We start from the raw sequence: 21,202 nt of genomic DNA on the forward strand, positions 1-21,202 counted from the left end.
CACAATAGAAGTAGTAATATAATAGATTGTTACTAGTGCTGCATGTTCTTCTCAGTATCACAAATTAAATAATTAGCACCACCTGTGGATTTTTTAACAGTAATAAATAACCTGTGCACCAACTAGAACAGGGGTGGGGAACCTTTTTTCTGCCGAGGGCCATTTTGATATATATAACATTATTCGCGGGCCCGGTGCAGGCCACGCCCTCTCCGTGTTATGTCACAAGGGGATGGGGCCACAATCGCCAGTGATTACGGCAATGCCTTGAGTATCCTGAGGATGCTCTGGGGAGCTGTAAGGGCAGTGGTGTGAATGGCTGAAGTGTCCTTAGGACGCTCCAGGCAGCACTACTGTATCAATTCTGGCCGCAGGGTGACATTATAGGCACTCTGCTATCCAGATGAGGCTAGCAGAAAAAAGCTCAGAGGGCCAGACCAAATGACTCCGGGGGCCTTATACGCATACTTGCCTACCCTCCTGATTTGGTCGGGAGCCTCCCGAAAATCGGGTGCCGCTCCCGACCACCCAGAAGGAAAGGCAAGTCTCCCAGAACCAGCCGCAGCCATCCCGCACCCCCCGTTGCCGGCCACTTAGTATGCAGCCCGGGGAATCAGATAACGCGATTTGCGTTAAATCGCGTCATCGAAGCCCCGCCCCCTGCAGTACAGTGCCTGTATTACAGGCTCTGCACAGCGGGGGGCGGGGCCACGATGACGTGTTGAGTCGCCACGCCCCCCGCTCCGCCCACCTGCTGTGAAAAGAGTGTTGTCCAGGCTGTCCCCTCCCGGAAGGGACAGCCTAAAGGTAGGCAAGTCTGCTTATACGGCCCCTGGGCCTGAGGTTCCCCATCCCTGAACTAGAAGATCTGGAAAACATGCACTGTTAGAGATGCACTGCTATAGAGCCCAATATGTACATATACAGTATGTCCAGGGCAGTGCCAGGTTCTTCTGCTGCTCCCCCAGACTCCCGGACTTGCTCCAATAGTCTGGAATGGTGCCTACATCTAAAATAAATACATTCAGCTCAGGCAGGATGGCCTACTGGCGCATATAATTGCTTACTGTGATCGCTGGTCCTCTATATGCTGTATGCTGTAATTATTACACACACTACACTTTATATGACGCATATAATGGGTTACTGTGATCACTGGTCCTGTATATGCTGGAATTATGATACACACTACACCATGTATGACACATATAATGGGTTACTGTGATCTCTGGTCCTGTATATGCTGGAATTATGATACACACTACACCATGTATGACACATATAATGGGTTACTGTGATCTCTGGTCCTGTATATGCTGGAAGTATGACACACAATACACTATGTGTGACACATATAATGGGTTACTGTGATCGCTGGTCCTGTATATGCTGGAAGTATGACACACAATACACTATGTATGACACATATAATGGGTTAGTTACTGTGATCACTGGTCCTGTATATGCTGGAATTATGATACACACTACACCATGTATGACACATATAATGGGTTACTGTGATCACTGGTACTGTATATGCTGGAATTATGACACACAATACACTATGTATGACACATATAATGGGTTACTGTGATCGCTGGTCCTGTATATGCTGGAAGTATGACACACAATACACTATGTATGACACATATAATGGGTTACTGTGATCACTGGTCCTGTATATGCTGGAATTATGATACACAATACACTTTGTATGACACATATAATGGGTTACTGTGATCACTGGTCCTGTATATGCTGGAATTATGACACACAATACACTATGTATGACACATATAATGGGTTACTGTGATCGCTGGTCCTGTATATGCTGGAAGTATGACACACAATACACTATGTATGACACATATAATGGGTTACTGTGATCGCTGGTCCTGTATATGCTGTAATTATGACACACAATACACTTTGTATGACACATATAATGGGTTACTGTGATCGCTGGTCCTGTATATGCTGTAATTATGACACACAATACACTTTGTATGACGCATATAATGGGTTACTGTGATCACTGGTCCTGTATATGCTGGAATTATGATACACAATACACTATGTATGAGGCATATAATGGGTTACTGTGATCACTGGTCCTGTATATGCTGTAATTATGATACACAATACACTATGTATGAGGCATATAATGGGTTACTGTGATCACTGGTCCTGTATATGCTGTAATTATGATACACAATACACTATGTATGAGGCATATAATGGGTTACTGTGATCGCTGGTCCTGTATATGCTGTAATTATGATACACAATACACTATGTATGAGGCATATAATGGGTTACTGTGATCACTGGTCCTGTATATGCTGGAATTATGATACACAATACACTATGTATGAGGCATATAATGGGTTACTGTGATCACTGGTCCTGTATATGCTGTAATTATGATACACAATACACTATGTATGAGGCATATAATGGGTTACTGTGATCACTGGTCCTGTATATGCTGTAATTATGACACACAATACACTTTGTATGACACATATAATGGGTTACTGTGATCGCTGGTCCTGTATATGCTGTAATTATGACACACACTACACTATGTATGACACATATAATGGGTTACTGTGATCACTGGTCCTGTATATGCTGTAATTATGACACACAATACACTTTGTATGACACATATAATGGGTTACTGTGATCACTGGTCCTGTATATGCTGTAATTATGACACACAATACACTATGTATGACACATATAATGGGTTACTGTGATCACTGGTCCTGTATATGCTGTAATTATGATACACACACTACACTATGTATGACACATATAATGGGTTACTGTGATCACTGGTCCTGTATATGCTGTAATTATGACACACAATACACTTTGTATGACACATATAATGGGTTACTGTGATCACTGGTCCTGTATATGCTGTAATTATGACACACAATACACTATGTATGACACATATAATGGGTTACTGTGATCACTGGTCCTGTATATGCTGTAATTATGATACACAATACACTATGTATGAGGCATATAATGGGTTACTGTGATCACTGGTCCTGTATATGCTGGAATTATGATACACAATACACTATGTATGAGGCATATAATGGGTTACTGTGATCACTGGTCCTGTATATGCTGTAATTATGATACACAATACACTATGTATGAGGCATATAATGGGTTACTGTGATCGCTGGTCCTGTATATGCTGTAATTATGATACACAATACACTATGTATGAGGCATATAATGGGTTACTGTGATCGCTGGTCCTGTATATGCTGTAATTATGATACACAATACACTATGTATGAGGCATATAATGGGTTACTGTGATCACTGGTCCTGTATATGCTGGAATTATGATACACAATACACTATGTATGAGGCATATAATGGGTTACTGTGATCACTGGTCCTGTATATGCTGTAATTATGATACACAATACACTATGTATGAGGCATATAATGGGTTACTGTGATCACTGGTCCTGTATATGCTGTAATTATGACACACAATACACTTTGTATGACACATATAATGGGTTACTGTGATCGCTGGTCCTGTATATGCTGTAATTATGACACACACTACACTATGTATGACACATATAATGGGTTACTGTGATCACTGGTCCTGTATATGCTGTAATTATGACACACAATACACTTTGTATGACACATATAATGGGTTACTGTGATCACTGGTCCTGTATATGCTGTAATTATGACACACAATACACTATGTATGACACATATAATGGGTTACTGTGATCACTGGTCCTGTATATGCTGTAATTATGATACACACACTACACTATGTATGACACATATAATGGGTTACTGTGATCACTGGTCCTGTATATGCTGTAATTATGACACACAATACACTTTGTATGACACATATAATGGGTTACTGTGATCACTGGTCCTGTATATGCTGTAATTATGACACACAATACACTATGTATGACACATATAATGGGTTACTGTGATCACTGGTCCTGTATATGCTGTAATTATGATACACACAATACACTATGTATGACACATATAATGGGTTACTGTGATCGCTGGTCCTGTATATGCTGTAATTATGACACACACTACACTATGTATGACACATATAATGGGTTACTGTGATCACTGGTCCTGTATATGCTGTAATTATGACACACAATACACTTTGTATGACACATATAATGGGTTACTGTGATCACTGGTCCTGTATATGCTGTAATTATGACACACAATACACTTTGTATGACACATATAATGGGTTACTGTGATCACTGGTCCTGTATATGCTGTAATTATGACACACACTACACTATGTATGACACATATAATGGGTTACTGTGATCACTGGTCCTGTATATGCTGTAATTATGACACACACTACACTATGTATGATGCTTAATAAAGCTGGATAAGTACTAATTCTGCCCTCTTCATGGACTGACCACACTCGCTCTAAAATTAAGCATTTGGAAACCCCCCTCTGGAAATCCTGTGTTTGCCACTGACCTTCTGTGTTTGCAGATTGTAAGCATGTTTTGGTGGAATTAACTAAATGAGTGTTAGATAATGTGTTCATTAATGTGTTACTGTAATGTACAGAATGATAAGTGTATAATTAAATCCACAAATTGTGTAGGTAATATAATGTTGTAATTGTCAGGCAATCTACTTTTAAGGTCATTTGAAATAATCCAGTCACGGATTTGCACAAACAGATAAATCTTTTTATGCTTTGCCTTTTGTAAATGAGCGTTATTGTGCTACAAACCATTATTATAGAACATCAGTTCCCTTCCCAAAGTATAGCATCCCACTTGCACCCTCTAGTGGCGAAATAGAGGCATGCTGAGCCAGTAGTAATGCTGAGACAAAATGGTTTTATCGAATAATAGTTTCAGAATGGGTCACCGTCTACCCATCTACTGTTGCTACCTGTTAGACTTCTCTTCTCAAAGAGCGTTACCATTGTTTGCTTGACAACATAGAAAGTTGTTTAATCGGGTTGGGTTTGTTTTGTTGACATTCATCATGTCGATGTGGTGGTAATGTTGACATGTTCATAATGTTGGCATTCACCAGGTCGACATTGACCATGTCTACATGGAAAAAATGTGGTCATGATTACAATATTGACAAAATAGTCCCTGTGGTGCAGCAGCTTTTCTTGCTCCGGCAGTGTCTTGTTGTCCGGTGGGTCAGCTGACACGGAGTTCCAGCGGAGTCATCTGTGGTGAGTATGCTACCCCTATCTCTTCCCTGCAGCACCCTAACCCTAACTCTCACCTCCCGCATCCTAACCCTAAGCCTGCCCTTCTGCAGCCTATCTATAACCCTCCCTCCCACAGCCTAACCCTAAGCCTCCTCTGCCGCAGCCTAACCTTAACCCTCCTCTGCCGCAGCCTAACCTTAACCCTCCTCTGCCGCAGCCTAACCCTAAGCCTCCTCTGCCGCAGCCTAACCCTCCCTACTACAGCCTAACCTTAAGCCTCCTCTGCCGCAGCCTAACCCTAACCCTCTCTGCTACAGCCTAACCCTAAGCCTCCTCTGCCGCAGCCTAACCCTCCCTACTACAGCCTAACCTTAACCCTCTCTGCTACAGCCTAACCCTAAGCCTCCTCTGCCGCAGCCTAACCCTCCCTACTACTGCCTAACCTTAAGCCTCCTCTGCCGCAGCCTAACCCTAACCCTCTCTGCTACAGCCTAACCCTAAGCCTCCTCTGCCGCAGCCTAACCCTCCCTACTACTGCCTAACCTTAACCCTCCCCTGCCGCAGAATAACCCTAACCCTTCACCTCCCTCAACCGATCCCAAGCCATCCCCTGCAGCAGCCTAACCCTAACCATTCACGTCCCACAGCCGAAACCTAACCCTCACCAGTCATAGCCTATCCCTAACCCATTAACCCATACTTACCGACATTCTGGCAGCCCCCTCTGGGAGCTGTCAGGACGGTGCAGCAGGGGGTGAGGGAGCAGGTGAAGAGGGTGGTGCCGGCATGATTGCGTCATCACGGCTCCAGGAGACTTGTCTACTCTTGCGGGGTCAGGAGCGGCACACGATTTCGGGAGGCTCCCGGCAGTCCTGGGAAAATATGCGCGCTCCCCTGCTGCAGCCTAATCCTAACCCTCCCCTGCTGCAGCCTAACCGTAACCCTCACCTCCCGCAAGCTAACCATAACACAGGGTTGCCGATATTCCGGCTGCCCCTTCCGGGAGGGAGCAGCCAGATCGGCATTGCAGGGGGGCATGGCCGGCATATGGGGCATGGCCAGGCAGGTTTGCGGACAGAGAGGGGGCGATCGTGTCATTTTGGCTCCACCCCCGATACACAAAAATGACGTTTGGGAGGACTTGCCTGCCTTTCCGGGGGGCCGGGAGGGGCACCCAATTTCGGGAGGCTCCCGGCCGAATCGGGAGAGTAGGCAAGTATGCCGTTACTCTCCTCTCCCACAGCCTCACCCTTCCTCCTACAGCCTACCCTTAACCCTTCTTAGGAGTTCACATCAGCTTCTAGAAAGGAAGGGGTTATCTAGGAAAGGAAAAATAGGAAAATTCCGCGGCACACCACTGTAACCCAATAGGTGCTGCTATTCTATTTGTACATGAAATACAGGAGTCTCAGGGGCCTATTCATCATCGAAGGCCATATGGCTTCCGATGATAAAGTTTTGAACTAGCTGCAAGGGATACAGGGCCTGATTCAGAGTTGGGAATAGAGAGAGAGATTGCACTAAACTGTGTACTGTACCTGGACAAACCATGTTGCAATGCAAGGGGTGTAAATAAATAAATTTTATTTTACATGTAGGGTAAATACTGGCTGCTTTTACATGTAGCCCACAAATGCTGGACAGCTTTATTATTACTGTACAATATAGATGTCAGTTTGGAAACACTCCTCCCAAATCTAAATCTCTCTGCATTTTAAATCTGCCCCACCTGCAGTGCAGAATGGTTTCACCAGGATGATCAGTTGAAGGAGATATCTCTCTCTATTCCTAACTCTGACTCGGGCCCTCAGTGCTTAAGTATCCAACTTGCAGCGGGGGAAACGTGACACCGGAGCATTTCATCATTGCTCCGTTGAGGGGACAACTTCTACGTAAAGCAGTTGTCCCCGTGGTTAGTATCGCAGCTACTTCTGTAGCTGCGTTACTTACCTGCTCCCCGTCATCCCGGCTACGCATGTGTGACCTCAGGTCACGCATACGCAAAGCCGCCGGGGAGGTAGTGAGGAGGCGGCGGAGGGATCCACTCGGATCCCTCTTCGCATCCCCGAAACTCCTGCATGGTTACCGGGTCATTTATCGTTTGATGAATAGGACCCTCAGTTACACACATAGCATTCCAGGTCATCTCAGTCTCCTACTTCGAGCAGAGAGGTGTGAAGGCGTGGTATTATTTTGTCCCTTATCTTTCTTATAAAAAATGTTTGGATGTGTAGGCATAATCCTTAACAGTAGCAGGGGCGTATCTATAATGGGTGCAGGGTGTGCGGGGCACTGGCCCCGCACCACACACCCTGCACCCATAAAATACTTACCTCTCCAGAGTCCCACGTCAGCGCGGGAGTCTGGCGCTGTAAAAATGTTTGGAAAATGGCCGCAGCGGCCATTCTCCCATCGTTTGCGCTTGCGCATTACAGGGAAAATGGCCGCCACTGTGGCCATTTTCCCATCGTTTGCGCATGCGCAGTACAGGGAAAATGGCCGCTGCGGCCATTTTCCCGGTGACCTGTGCATGCGCTATAAACTCTGGGTACACTCTAGTGCCCAGAGTCTATAACTTCGGCGCTGGGCGCGCACAGCTCAGAGCTCTGCCGGCTGCCAAACGGAGAGGACGGGACCCGTGACGGAGACTGCACACGCGCCCCCTCCTCTTTAGAAACGCCCCTGGGCAGTAGTATCCACATTGGAAAGAGCGTCCCTACTTTAACCCGGATGGCTATTATACAGTAGGAGGCTGTATATCAGCAACACTGCGTGATGAATGCACAGAGGGCCTGATTCAGAGCCACTCGCTAGATGCGATCGCTCGCACGTTGTGTATGCAAATTGCATAGGCAGCGCTACCACACAGCAATGCATTAGCACTATTTCTTAGAGAGCGATCACATAGTGTATGCAGACACCCACCAGCCTGTTTTAAGACGCCCACTTGTGCACGTCATGTCCAGGAAGTGTATGCAACCATCGGTACATCGGATGCTATCGCAGCGCTTGAGGTTGACCATACCCTGCCGCAAGCACTATGAGCACTTCAGTGTAAAAACAAGCCAAGTGACGTGTACTATGATGCTGTCTTATAATTACGCACACCTCTAAAACGCCGGTGAGATGCTCAGGCACGCCTGCGTTTGCACCTCCCCTGGTTTTAAATAGCCAGCCCCTGTTACCACCTACAAACGGCTTCTCCTGTCACTCACTCTGCTGGGCTGTCTATGTGCAGCGAGCGAGTGTATTGTGAACTGTCGCTAAGGTATACGCACAATGCATACACACTGTATACCATCGGCAGCAGCGAGAGTATGTATCTTAGCCAGCGGGTCTGAATCAGGCCCAGAATTCAGAACCTGAACCAGATAAACAGATTCAGCATGTCCTGGGGTCATAGCTTAGAGATTACATCATACTTACCTACTTTTGAAAATACATTTCAGGGAGATTGTGAAAGAAACACCTATGAGAGAGCGGTAAAGTGGGCGTATACTGCTACATCTGAGAGGCGTGTCATAATACTGATTTGCATACAAAGGTAAATGAGCCCCAAAGCAGTTAGTAACATTTAATTGTTGATAAAAACACACTGATACTTTTCAGAAAATGCATGTAGCCATAGGGATCATTGTGCCTTATAACCAATGCAGGGAAATGATACTAATGATAACATTTGAATGTATATATCTCTGTTTTTTTTATATAACACCTTCATAATGGGGGTAAGGTGCAATCAGGGCAGGGGCTGGCTGACAACTTTTAGCCTGGGGGCAGTGCCCCAGTAATGCCTCTTATGTTGTGCCCCAGTAATGTCCTTAGTAGTACCCCTTATGCAGAGCCCCCAGTAATGCCCCTTTATGCAGAGCCCCCAGAAATGCCCCTTTATGCAGAGCTCCCAGTAATGCCCCTTTATGCAGAGCCCCCAGTAATGCCCTTAGTAGTGCCCCCAATAATGTTCCTTTATGCAGAGCCCCCATTAATGCCCCTTATTTTGTGCCCCAAGTAATGCCCCTTATGCTGTGCCCTCTCCCAGTATAGAACACTCCCCACTCACCTGTCTTTGCAGTACTTACCTTTCTTCATGACGGCCGCTGGGCACCGCTCCAGTCCATGCCGTCCCACATAGATGCTGCCGCTGACTGGATCTAATTAGATCCAGAGCGGCAGGCGCAGGCGCCTCTTGTCGCAGGTGACATCATGACGTCACCCACGCGCTGCATCACTGGGAACGCTGGCCTCTGAAGCGATCAGAGGCTTCTGATCGCTACAGAGACCACTGTTGCCAGCCTGTATTGCCCGAGCTCCGATCCCGGCAGCGGGCCAATGTAGGGACCGGCCCAGCAGGGACCGGCCCGGGGGGGGCAGATGGCACCCTGCCCCGCGGCCCAGCCTGTCACTGAATCAGTGAGATAGATAGTCTTTTCAGGTAGTCAGGGAGATTGCTACGATTTCAGGGAGTTTCCCTGACAATCAGGGTGAGTTGGCAAGTATGGATTATCTTTTACATTTTCCACTATGTATATGGGGGGAAAGTATGCCACTAGCTCATACTTGCCAACTCTCCCTGATTGTCAGGGAGACTGCCTGAAATAGCAGCAATCTCCCTGACTCCCTGAAGAGTTCAACAATCTCCCTGATTGCACCTTACCCCCATTATGTAGCTGTTATATACTTGGAAATATAGAGATATACACATTCATATGGGATCATCAGTGCCATTTCCTTGCATTAGTTATAAAGCACAGTAATCCCTATAGCTACATGCATTTTCATATAAGGTGTCTCGTGACCACTTATGTGGAACCACTTGTAAAAAAAAAATACAAGTAGATATTACTGACTGTTTTGGGGCTCATTCACATATGGAAGTAAACAAACAAATATAATTCAGGCGCATATAGATTACAATTATTTAAAAATATATATGGAGATTAACCAACTCTTCAGTGTTTTCAATTAACTGCTGCTCCTACAAAGTAAATCTAATATACTCCCAACACATATACCATAATTGCTATTTTTCAATAACAAGGAGGACATAAAGATATCATATAAAAACAATATTTAATGTAAAATACAACCATATACACATAGATAAAAAGTATAATAACAACAATATATCACACTATATATTAATGCACAATTTAAGAATATATTATAGTTTTCAGTGCTAATTAGTATGATATATGTTAATAAAAAATAAAACTCCGCCTAATGAATCCCAATTTAGGGAACAGCCAATTAATGCCTTTTAGCAAAACCAAATTCAATGGCTTTTAGTAAAACGTCTCCTTCTTAGCTCTGGACAAGTATATGTCGCCAGCTATATTATAAAGCTCCACTTTCCTTAAATTAGGGTTTTTGGTAGTGTCCAGATTAACAGCCCATAGTGTCCAGTGGCAGTGTAAGTCATGTGACGTTAGGAGACAAGGTAACAATCTCCTCAGTTGTAATCTTACCACTGCCGCTGTTTGTTAGCAGTAAGGGTTTCACCTCCACAGCTCCAGACCGCACGCAAGTGGTGAAAGAACAGGCTCGTTTTCACAGGAGGGAGTAACGTAAATGATCACACTTATCCAACTCCACAGCTCCAGACCGCACGCTTGCAGTGAAAGGACAAGCTCGTTTTCACAGGAGGGAGTATCGTTAATAATCACACTTATCCAACTCCACATCTCCAGACCGCACGCTTGCAGTGAAAGGACAAGCTCGTTTTCACAGGAGGGAGTAACGTAAATGATCACACTTATCCAACTCCACAGCTCCAGACCGCACACAAGTGGTGAAAGAACAAGATCGTTTTCACAGGAGGGAGTATCGTTAATAATCACACTTACCCAGCTGGTAGTAAAAATTATTATTATTGTTCCGGTAGTTGCAACATCAAAGGCGGCTGTTTAAAGACTGAAAGTCCATTATCCTTAACGCGTTTCTCTGCTATTAGGGGTAGCGGTTTCTTCAGAAGGTGGGAGAGATGTGACCCTTATGGTACTCCTGTCAGGTATATAAAGGACTTTTGTCTCAGCCAAGTGTTCAGCTAATTGTGTGCACCTGCAGTCAGGTGATTAGTGCAGCAGTTCTCAAACTGTGGGTCGCGACCCCAAAGTGGGTCGCGGCCATCTCAGCTTGGGGTCACAACTCACATGGGTTTCAAGGTGATGATTCCTCGGATCTCTCAGCCAGTTATCCGAGGAGTCTGAAACCAGTTGAGCTGTCTGTTACTTCAGACTAGGGATGTGCATGGACTTTTGTCCATGGAAGATGATGTTTGTCCATGAAAGATGACGTTTTGCCTCTTTCTGAGACCCGATTTTTGGAGGGAAAAATCCGAACTCTGTGTGCAAACTCGAACTTATCAAAGACTGCACATCCCTACTTAAGACTCCATGGATCATTGGCGCAGAGATCCGAATGGTTATCAGGCAGCTCCGTCCCCACCCCAGCGCTCAGCGTCTTCTACCCTCCCTTCCAGCAGCAGTCAGCAGCTCCGCCCCCACCCCAGTGTTCAGCATATTCCTGCCCAGCAGCAGTCAGCAGCCCTGCCCCATCCCGGTGCTCAGCAGCTCCTGCTCTGCCTTCCACCCTCTGTGGGGGTGGAAGGGGAGGAGCACCGCGGCTGCCAGGGTGAGGGCGACAGATTGTGCGATGATTGCTGTGGAGGGAGAAGAAATCGCAGCAGAGCAGCATGAGGAAGAGAGGAGAGGAGCACTCAGTGTGGCATTTGGAGTGGGAGCAAACAACCCCCACATTTTTTAGACACCCACTGGTGGTTCTTCTCACCTATTGCCACCACCCTTTCACCCACTGTCACCCACTGCTATCCTCTGCTACTCCCTGCCACCCACAGCCTCTCCATTACCCAGTGCCACCCTCTGCCTCTCTCTGTCACCCACTGCCATCTATGTCACCCTTTGCCTCCGACTGACTCCCTAGTCATTCACTGTCTATCAGGTCACCACCTGCCTCTCCCTGTCACACACTGCCTCCCCCCGTCTCCACCTGCCTCTCCCTGTCACCAACTGCTTCCCCCTGTCACCCACTGCCTCCTACATCACTCTTTGCCTCCCCAGTCACCCTCTGCCTCTCCCTGTCATCCTCTGCTTCCCCCCTGTCACCCTGTTTCTCCTTTCACCCACTGCTTCTCCCTGTTACTGCCTCCTACGTCACCCTTTGCCTTCCAGTAATCTACTGTCTTCCCAGTCACTTCCTGCCTCTCCTTGCAGGGACAGGGCTTTGAAAGGACCTGGACCCTGCGATATGCAAGAAATTAAGTGATCCCATTAGCGATCACTTCACTTCTGTTTTGTGCTCCCTCGGTGCTACTGTGCATGCATGGTCTGCATGCATGTGTGGCGCCCGTTCTACAGTAACTAAATGGGGTCCTGTAATAATTTTTATTGTTAGACTGGGCCCCAGAGCAAAAAAGTTTGAGAACCCCTGGATTAGTGTATACAGCTGAGATCAAAGTCTGTTTTTTATTAGGATTTCTTTTATAGTTCAGAAGAGTCTCAGTATATCTATGCTTTCTATTCACAAAATACAATTACCAGACAAATATATCATATACATAATACACAATAAGAGGCTCTGAACAATGGCATCAATAGAAACTAATACTCCTAAAAGTTTCATTGAAGTTAAAACTGCAGCATATTAGATTATAAGTATACTGAAAAATCCTCATACAATTAATGAGCCTCTGTCGCTCAGCAGGTTAATGCAACCAGCTACATCTTATGAGATCCCCGGTTCTAGTCCCAGGTAAGGAAGGAATTTGTTATTTACATATTATTATTTTTTCTTCTATACATTTTATATTTTACATATTAATGAAATTCAACACTTTAATAGTTTTTATTATAATGTATTCATTATATTTCATAGAAATAATCTTAGCCATTTTGAGTAGCCCTAATCAGATAACTACTTTTACTTTTATACTTTCTATTCTATGTACATTACATTTCCTAATTATTTTATCTTTATATATCAAATGAGTACCAGAGAGAATGGTGACAAAATAAATGTTTAAAGATAGAAGATCATACAATCAACTAGTACTGCATTTTACACATTTTACTAAAATAGTTGATCAATAAGTTATTCCAGATAGAGATTCTCAGACCAAAATACAGAAGAGAACTCTCAGATATCCATATAGTATATCAATTTTCGTATATGTTTAGTTCCATACATTCATAAATTTTTCCATTTAATTTGGAAAATAAAGTGGCAAGATAATTATCTGTTTTTAACATGTGATGTTGAATCGCTTTATACTAATATCCCTCATAAGAAAGGAATAAGTGCTTTGAAATATTATCTAGAAATGGATGATAAGCTAACACAGTCTCACATTAATTTTATTTTAGATTTGGTGAATTTTATTTTGACTCACAATTATTTCACCTTTAATAAACAGTACTATTTGCAAACACATGGGATTGCGATGGGCACCAAGTTTGCCCCAAGCCTTGCAAACCTCTACATGGGCTCATTTGAGGAGCAATACATCTGGGGAGGTCCATTTGGGGTGAACTTGGTGCTATACGGCAGATTTATAGATGATCTTTTTATAATTTGGAAAAGGGATTTAGACTCCACTACACATTTTGTGTCACATTTAAATAATAATGAGTATGGTTTGAAATTCACTAGTAACTGTCATCCATCAACTATAGTATTTCCAGATATAGCACTTTGCACTAAAGGTAAATATATTTCCACAACCACATACAGAAAACAAGTGGATTGTAACAATTATCTGAACTACAACAGCTGCCATTATAAACCCTGGTTGAACAACATTCCTAAGGGACAAAATCTAAGATTGAAAAGAAATTGTTTAAATAAATTACAATTTATCTTACAAGCAAATGAGCTAACAAATAGTCTCGTAGAACAAGGATATCCAATGGGACTTCTTGACACAGCATTCTATGAGGTAGAAAAAGGCCATATAAAGAGAACACTAAGCATTCACAAGAGATTCCACTCTTTATTTCAAAATTTAACTCTAGGTCTAAAGAGATCAAACATATTATAAAGAAGAACTATCCTCTGTTGAAATTAGACAAAACTCTAACTGAATATCTGGGTGAAGACCTAAGACTATCTTCAAAATGGCCACTATTCTTAAAGAACATCTAGCACCAAGTCATTTTCGAAATATTAATCTGGAGACACCAAATACATTTAATTGGCTTAACGACAAAGTTGTAGGATGTTTTAAATGTGGAAGAAATCATTGTATGACATGTGAACATTTTAAGAATAGAAGCAAAGAGTTCACTTCAACTTCTATGAAGACATCTTTCCATATTAAAAGTCTGATTAACTGTTAATCTTCCTTTGTGGTGTATCTACTTACTTGCAAGTGCGGTCTGCAATATGTAGGCCGCACGATTAGAACACTTAATACAAGATTTCTAGAACATAGTAGAAATGTTATTAAAGGCAATTTGAAACATAGTGTATCTAGACACGTCAAGAATAGTCATAACGGTGATGTAAATATGCTTAGTATTCAGGGTATTGAGGTGGTAAAACCAACAGAAAGAGGAGGCGATAGATTTGCTATTCTCTGCAAAAAAGAACATATTGGATATACTCTTTAGGAACATTGGGCCTGATTCAGAGCCGGACGCAATTAGCGCTCGCTCGTCCAGAAAATAGGGGTGGCTATTCAAATCAACTGTTCGCTCTTTGCGGTCTGTTCACGTCTCTAGGTCTGAACGAGCGAACAAAACTTGCGGTCGTTTTTTGGACAACTACGCCCCCTGGCCGCTCGCATCCTACATCATGTCCGCTATTTATTAGATTAATCGAGTACATCGACCAGGGTATGAGCTGCTCGCTATTCTTGGGGTTGGTTTTTGCTACCACAATTTTGCGAGCAGTTCTGGCTATAAAATAACCCAGTGACGTGGTCAATGACGCTGCTGTTTTAATTATGCACACCCATAAAACGCCTGTTTTGACCTTTAAGCACGCCTGTGTTCGGATCTCCACTCCCCGTTTTCAAGCACCTTCCCCCGTTACCACCCACATACGCCTACTCCTGTCACTCAAATTATCAGGCATTCGCTATTTTGCGAGCACATGAATTTTGGCCGTACTGACTGGTTCGCGCATGCGTATAACGATCCGTACGCATGCGCAGTTGGGCAAACATCGCTCGGAGCGAACGAGCGGCCGCTTACGAGCGGCTCTGAATCAGGCCCATTGTCACCTCTGGGACTGAATGAATGTATGGAATTAAACAATATATGAATATTGCTATACTATATGGAATCAAAATAGTACTGTTTATTAAAGGTGAAATAATTGTGAGTCAAAATAAAATTCACCAAATCTAAAATAAAATTAATGTGAGACTGTGTTAGCTCATCATCCATTTCTAGATAATATTTCAAAGCACTTATTCCTTTCTTATGAGGGATATTAGTATAAAGCGATTCAACATCACATGTTAAAAACAGATAATTATCTTGCCACTTTATTTTCCGAATTAAATGAAAACAATGGATGAATGTATGGAACTAAACAATATATGAAAATTGATATACTATATGGAAATCTAAGAGTTCTCTCCTTTATTTTGGTCTGAGAATCTCTATCTGGAATAACTTATTGATCAACTATTTTAGTAAAATTTGTAAAATGCAGTACTAGTTTATTGTATGATCTTCTATCTTTAAACATTTATTTTGTCACCATTCTCTCTGGTACTCATTTGATATATAAAGATAAAATAATTAGGAAATGTTGATTATCAATATTTGCATGTTGGCGAAGGTTATTATAGCTAGATCCTGGCTGGCAAGCACAGGTCCGGATTTCATATCTTGGAAGGCACTTGTTAATTCTACTGTGTCACATGAGAAATATATGTATATGGTACATGAGTCCGAGTCTAAGTTCGATAAGATTTGGCAGTGGTGGATTCAATCCAAATTTTATAGAGTATCTTGAGGTAAATAGTTGGGAATGTGGTTGTTAAAAAGAGAATATACAGGTATTGAATCCTCTACTATATATATTGTATGTTGCTTACGATATGTGTGCTGGCTTGTGGCGGGTGTGATACATTACATTAAATTAAATTTTTTATTTTTTTTATTTTGATGTTAGTTTTGTTAATTCAATTTTTTTTCTGATAAGTAGTATGTATATTGATGCATATTAAAAATGGAGAAGTGATATTAATATCGATATTTTGATAAAGTACATATGATATAGATGAGTATGTTAAAATATTATATAATATGCGAAGTATATCGGAAACGTATTGAAAGTACTTGAGATATATTTGTACACAAACATTCATTGATAATTTATTATGAGTAAAAAATATACTCTCCTTTTTGTTAATGTAAATTTAAATATGTTATGTATATGCTGTATGTATTGTTTGAAAACAATAAAAAATGTATGCAATTTAAAAAAAAATAATTAGGAAATGTAATGTACATAGGATAGAAAGTATAAAAGTAAATGTAGTTATCTGATTAGGGCTACTCAAAGTGGCTAAGATTATTTCTATGAAATATAAAGAATCAATGATAATAAAAACTATTAAAGTGTTGAATTTCATTAATATGTAAAATATAAAATGTATAGAAGAAAAAATAATAATAATATGTAAGATGTAGCTGGTTGCATTAACCTGCTGAGCGACAGAGGCTCATTAATTGTATGAGGATTTTTCAGTATACTTATAATCTAATATGCTGCAGTTTTAACTTCAATGAAACTCTTAGGAGTATTAGTTTCTATTGATGCCATTGTTCAGAGCCTCTTATTGTGTATTATGTATATGATATATTTGTCTGGTAATTGTATTTTGTGAATAGAAAGCATAGATATACTGAGACTCTTCTGAACTATAAAAGAAATCCTAATAAAAAACAGACTTTGATCTCAGCTGTATACACTAATCACCTGACTGCAGGTGCACACAATTAGCTGAACACTTGGATGGGACAAAAGTCCTTTATATACCTGACAGGAGTACCATAAGGGTCACATCTCTCACACCTTCTGAAGAAACCGCTACCCTTAATAGCGGAGAAACGCGTTAAGGATAAGGGACTTTCCGTCTTTAAACAGCCGCCTTTGATGTTGCAACTACCGGAACAATAATTATTTTTTTTACTACCAACTGGATAAGTGTGATTATTAACGATACTCCCTCCTGTGAAAACGAGCCTGTTCTTTCACCACTTGTGTGCGGTCTGGAGCTGTGGAGTTGGATAAGTGTGATTATTTACGTTACTCCCTCTTGTGAAAACGAGCTTGTTCTTTCACTGCAAGCGTGCGGTCTGGAGCTGTGGAGTTGGATAAGTGTGATTATTTACGTTACTCCCTCTTGTGAAAACGAGCTTGTTCTTTCACCACTTGTGTGCGGTCTGGAGCTGTGGAGTTGGATAAGTGTGATTATTTACGTTACTCCCTCTTGTGAAAACGAGCTTGTTCTTTCACTGCAAGCGTGCGGTCTGGAGCTGTGGAGTTGGATAAGTGTGATTATTTACGTTACTCCCTCTTGTGAAAACGAGCCTGTTCTTTCACTGCAAGCGTGCGGTCTGGAGCTGTGGAGTTGGATAAGTGTGATTATTTACGTTACTCCCTCTTGTGAAAACGAGCTTGTTCTTTCACCACTTGTGTGCGGTCTGGAGCTGTGGAGTTGGATAAGTGTGATCATTTACGTTACTCCCTCTTGTGAAAACGAGCTTGTTCTTTCACCACTTGTGTGCGGTCTGGAGCTGTGGAGTTGGATAAGTGTGATCATTTACGTTACTCCCTCTTGTGAAAACGAGCTTGTTCTTTCACTGCAAGCGTGCGGTCTGGAGCTGTGGAGTTGGATAAGTGTGATCATTTACGTTACTCCCTCTTGTGAAAACGAGCTTGTTCTTTCACCACTTGTGTGCGGTCTGGAGCTGTGGAGTTGGATAAGTGTGATCATTTACGTTACTCCCTCTTGTGAAAACGAGCTTGTTCTTTCACCACTTGTGTGCGGTCTGGAGCTGTGGAGTTGGATAAGTGTGATTATTTACGTTACTCCCTCTTGTGAAAACGAGCTTGTCCTTTCACTGCAAGCGTGCGGTCTGGAGCTGTGGAGTTGGATAAGTGTGATCATTTACGTTACTCCCTCCTGTGAAAACGAGCTTGTCCTTTCACTGCAAGCGTGCGGTCTGGAGCTGTGGAGTTGGATAAGTGTGATCATTTACGTTACTCCTTCCTGTGAAAACGAGCCTGTTCTTTCACCACTTGCGTGCGGTCTGGAGCTGTGGAGGTGAAACCCTTACTGCTAACAAACAGCGGCAGTGGTAAGATTACAACTGAGGAGATTGTTACCTTGTCTCCTAACGTCACATGACTTACACTGCCACTGGACACTATGGGCTGTTAATCTGGACACTACCAAAAACCCTAATTTAAGGAAAGTGGAGCTTTATAATATAGCTGGTGATATATACTTGTCCAGAGCTAAGAAGGAGACTTTTTACTAAAAGCCATTGAATTTGGTTTTGCTAAAAGGCATTAATTGGCTGTTCCCTAAATTGGGCTTTCATTAGGCAGTTTTATTTTTTATTAACATATATCCTACTAATTAGCACTGAAAACTATAATATATTCTAAAATTGTGCATTAATATATAGTGTGATATATTGTTATTTTTATTCTTTTTATCTATGTGTATATGGTTGTATTTTACATTAAATATTGTTTTTATATTATATCTTTATGCGCTCCTTGTTACTGAAAAATAGCAATTAAAGGTACATATGGAAGTAAGTACATTTTATGACATGCCTCTCGTATATAACAGTACACGCCCACATTACCGCCGCGCTCTTAGGTGTTGCTTTCACAATCTCCCTAAAATGCTTTTTTAAAAGTAGGCAAGTATGGACTAGGAAAAGGTCTAGAGGTATTAGGATTAAGGATAGTGGGGAAAATACTCACCGCAACTCCCTGCCAGAACTGATACTCACATGACCGCTTGGACCTGATAAAAGATGCTGGAGCCGAAGGGACAAGGTAAGACACCGCTAGGCCACCAAAAACCATTTGTCCATCATGTTGACATATAATCCATGTAGACATAATGAATGTTGACATGATAACTGCCGACAAATCGCATCCATCCTAGTGCAATCACAGCTCAGAATCATAATGATACGTGCACACTACTCAAACAGTGCCACCCAGTGGCCAAATTATTATGAAAATGAATCAATTGTTTGGCCTTAGGGTCTGATTCAGCAAGGATCGCAGTTGCTAATACGGACGCAATTGTTGCGTTCTGCGCATGCGTATGCTTGGCAGTGCGCGTGCGCAAACCGGCCACTGCGATGGGGACTGCGATCGCAGTGACTACGCAGACCCATCACAGAGTGATTGACAGGAAGTACCGTTTGTGGGTGGTGACGGGGGGGTTGGTCGGCGAAAGGCAGGCGTGCCAGAGCGTTTCAACGCCGTTGCATGGGCGTGCATAAATTAGTCACTGCGATGAGATACACAGCCTGAGGCCTGATAGCATGCGTGGAAATGTCTGAGTAAGGTCAGGGCTTGTGCAAGTGTGCGTGATGCTGTGATGGTACTCTATTGTACCGATGGTTTCGCAGTCTTGCTAAACATTACGGATGTGTGTACGGTAAAGTGGGCGTCCTTATGTAGTGCTGCAGCGGCATAGCCATTGGCATGGAGTAGCATACTATCGCAGTTGAACTGCGTGCGATTATGGAGCTGCGATCGCAATGGCAATTCTTACTGAATCAGGCCCTTAGTCACTAAAGCTTTGCTAAAGACAATATTTTTGATCAACCTCGTTTTATTTAGCAGATAAGCCATAGTATATAGATAAAAAGTTTTCTTTAAACTGTAGTCATGTTTGCACATTTCTCATTACAGTAGGCGAGCCGCAGTCCAGCATAATTGCTGCTGACATTGGGCCTTATTCAGAGATGAACGTCAACGCCATCACAGCTGCGATCTCTCAGGGATCGCAATTGTGAAAATATGCTAATGACTCACTTGCGGTCCAGTATTTAGAGACGCCCACTGACAGCATCTCACATCACGCCCAAAACTGGACACATAGAACGCAGGTCAGGCGCCCATCAGCCCTCTGAGTAAGTCTAAGCTGTCGCAGACACAGATGGTCTCCAGACACACAGAGGGCTCTCCTTCTGCCAGCAAGGATGCAGTGGCTAATTTATAGGCACCCAGAAAACGGTCAGGTCATGCCTGCGTTTCTCTAACCACCCCCCATTACCTCCCCCCAAATGCTGACTACCTGTCACTCACTTTCCTCTGTGTGAGCGCAATCACAAATTCAATCGCTGCACGTGCGCAGTGCGGCGTACACACATGCGCAATGGCTAAAAATCGCTCACTCTGCGTATATATCGGCATTGCGCCATATCTGAATTAGGGCCAGAGTCCTCACATCAGAAATGTGTGGTTAGTATGTCAGCAAATTGCTCTGGGGTGCATCAGTTTATGTCCTTTTGGTAAATACTGAGTATGTTGGCAGTAAAACATGGACTGGTTTCACGGCGCTGTGGGCTGAACGGCCGCTGGGAGATGATCAACGGGACACACCCTTGGATGAACTCATCACAGTGTGAGGATGAGATGGAGGTGACCAGTGACGAGGTAATGCCTACACCCTATAAAACTTTTTCCTCTGTAATGCACAGCAACCAATGAGCGGCTTGCTTTCATTAGCCTGGCATGAACTTGACTGTTCAAAGCTTTTCTCTGATTGGTTGCTATGGACAACACATTTTATTACTATCCATACCATTTTATTTGATAAGTTAATATACTGAATGCGATCAGTGCATTAATACTACGGTAGAGAATGTGGTTTCTGCGCTATTCTAACCAATTTAAATAAAAAAACAGAAATATGTGATAATCAAATGTTGTATTCTTACCAGAAGA

At 42.8% G+C, this 21,202-nt stretch overlaps 1 protein-coding gene across 1 annotated transcript in view; it reads left to right on the forward strand.

The window, feature by feature from the left end:
• The window catches only part of LOC148505544 (glucagon receptor-like), a 110,903-nt gene that overhangs the window by 35,052 nt on the left and 54,649 nt on the right, over window positions 1-21,202 (forward strand). Inside the window, exon 5 of the mRNA XM_088448186.1 lies at window positions 20,790-20,911. Coding sequence (XP_088304312.1) covers window positions 20,790-20,911 — 122 coding nt within the window. The remainder of the gene's footprint in view (window positions 1-20,789; window positions 20,912-21,202) is intronic.

This window comes from Taudactylus pleione, unplaced genomic scaffold (assembly GCF_031769625.1).
Source record: "Taudactylus pleione unplaced genomic scaffold, aTauple2 ptg000451l, whole genome shotgun sequence".
In the NCBI taxonomy this organism is placed as follows: Eukaryota; Metazoa; Chordata; class Amphibia; order Anura; family Myobatrachidae; genus Taudactylus; species Taudactylus pleione.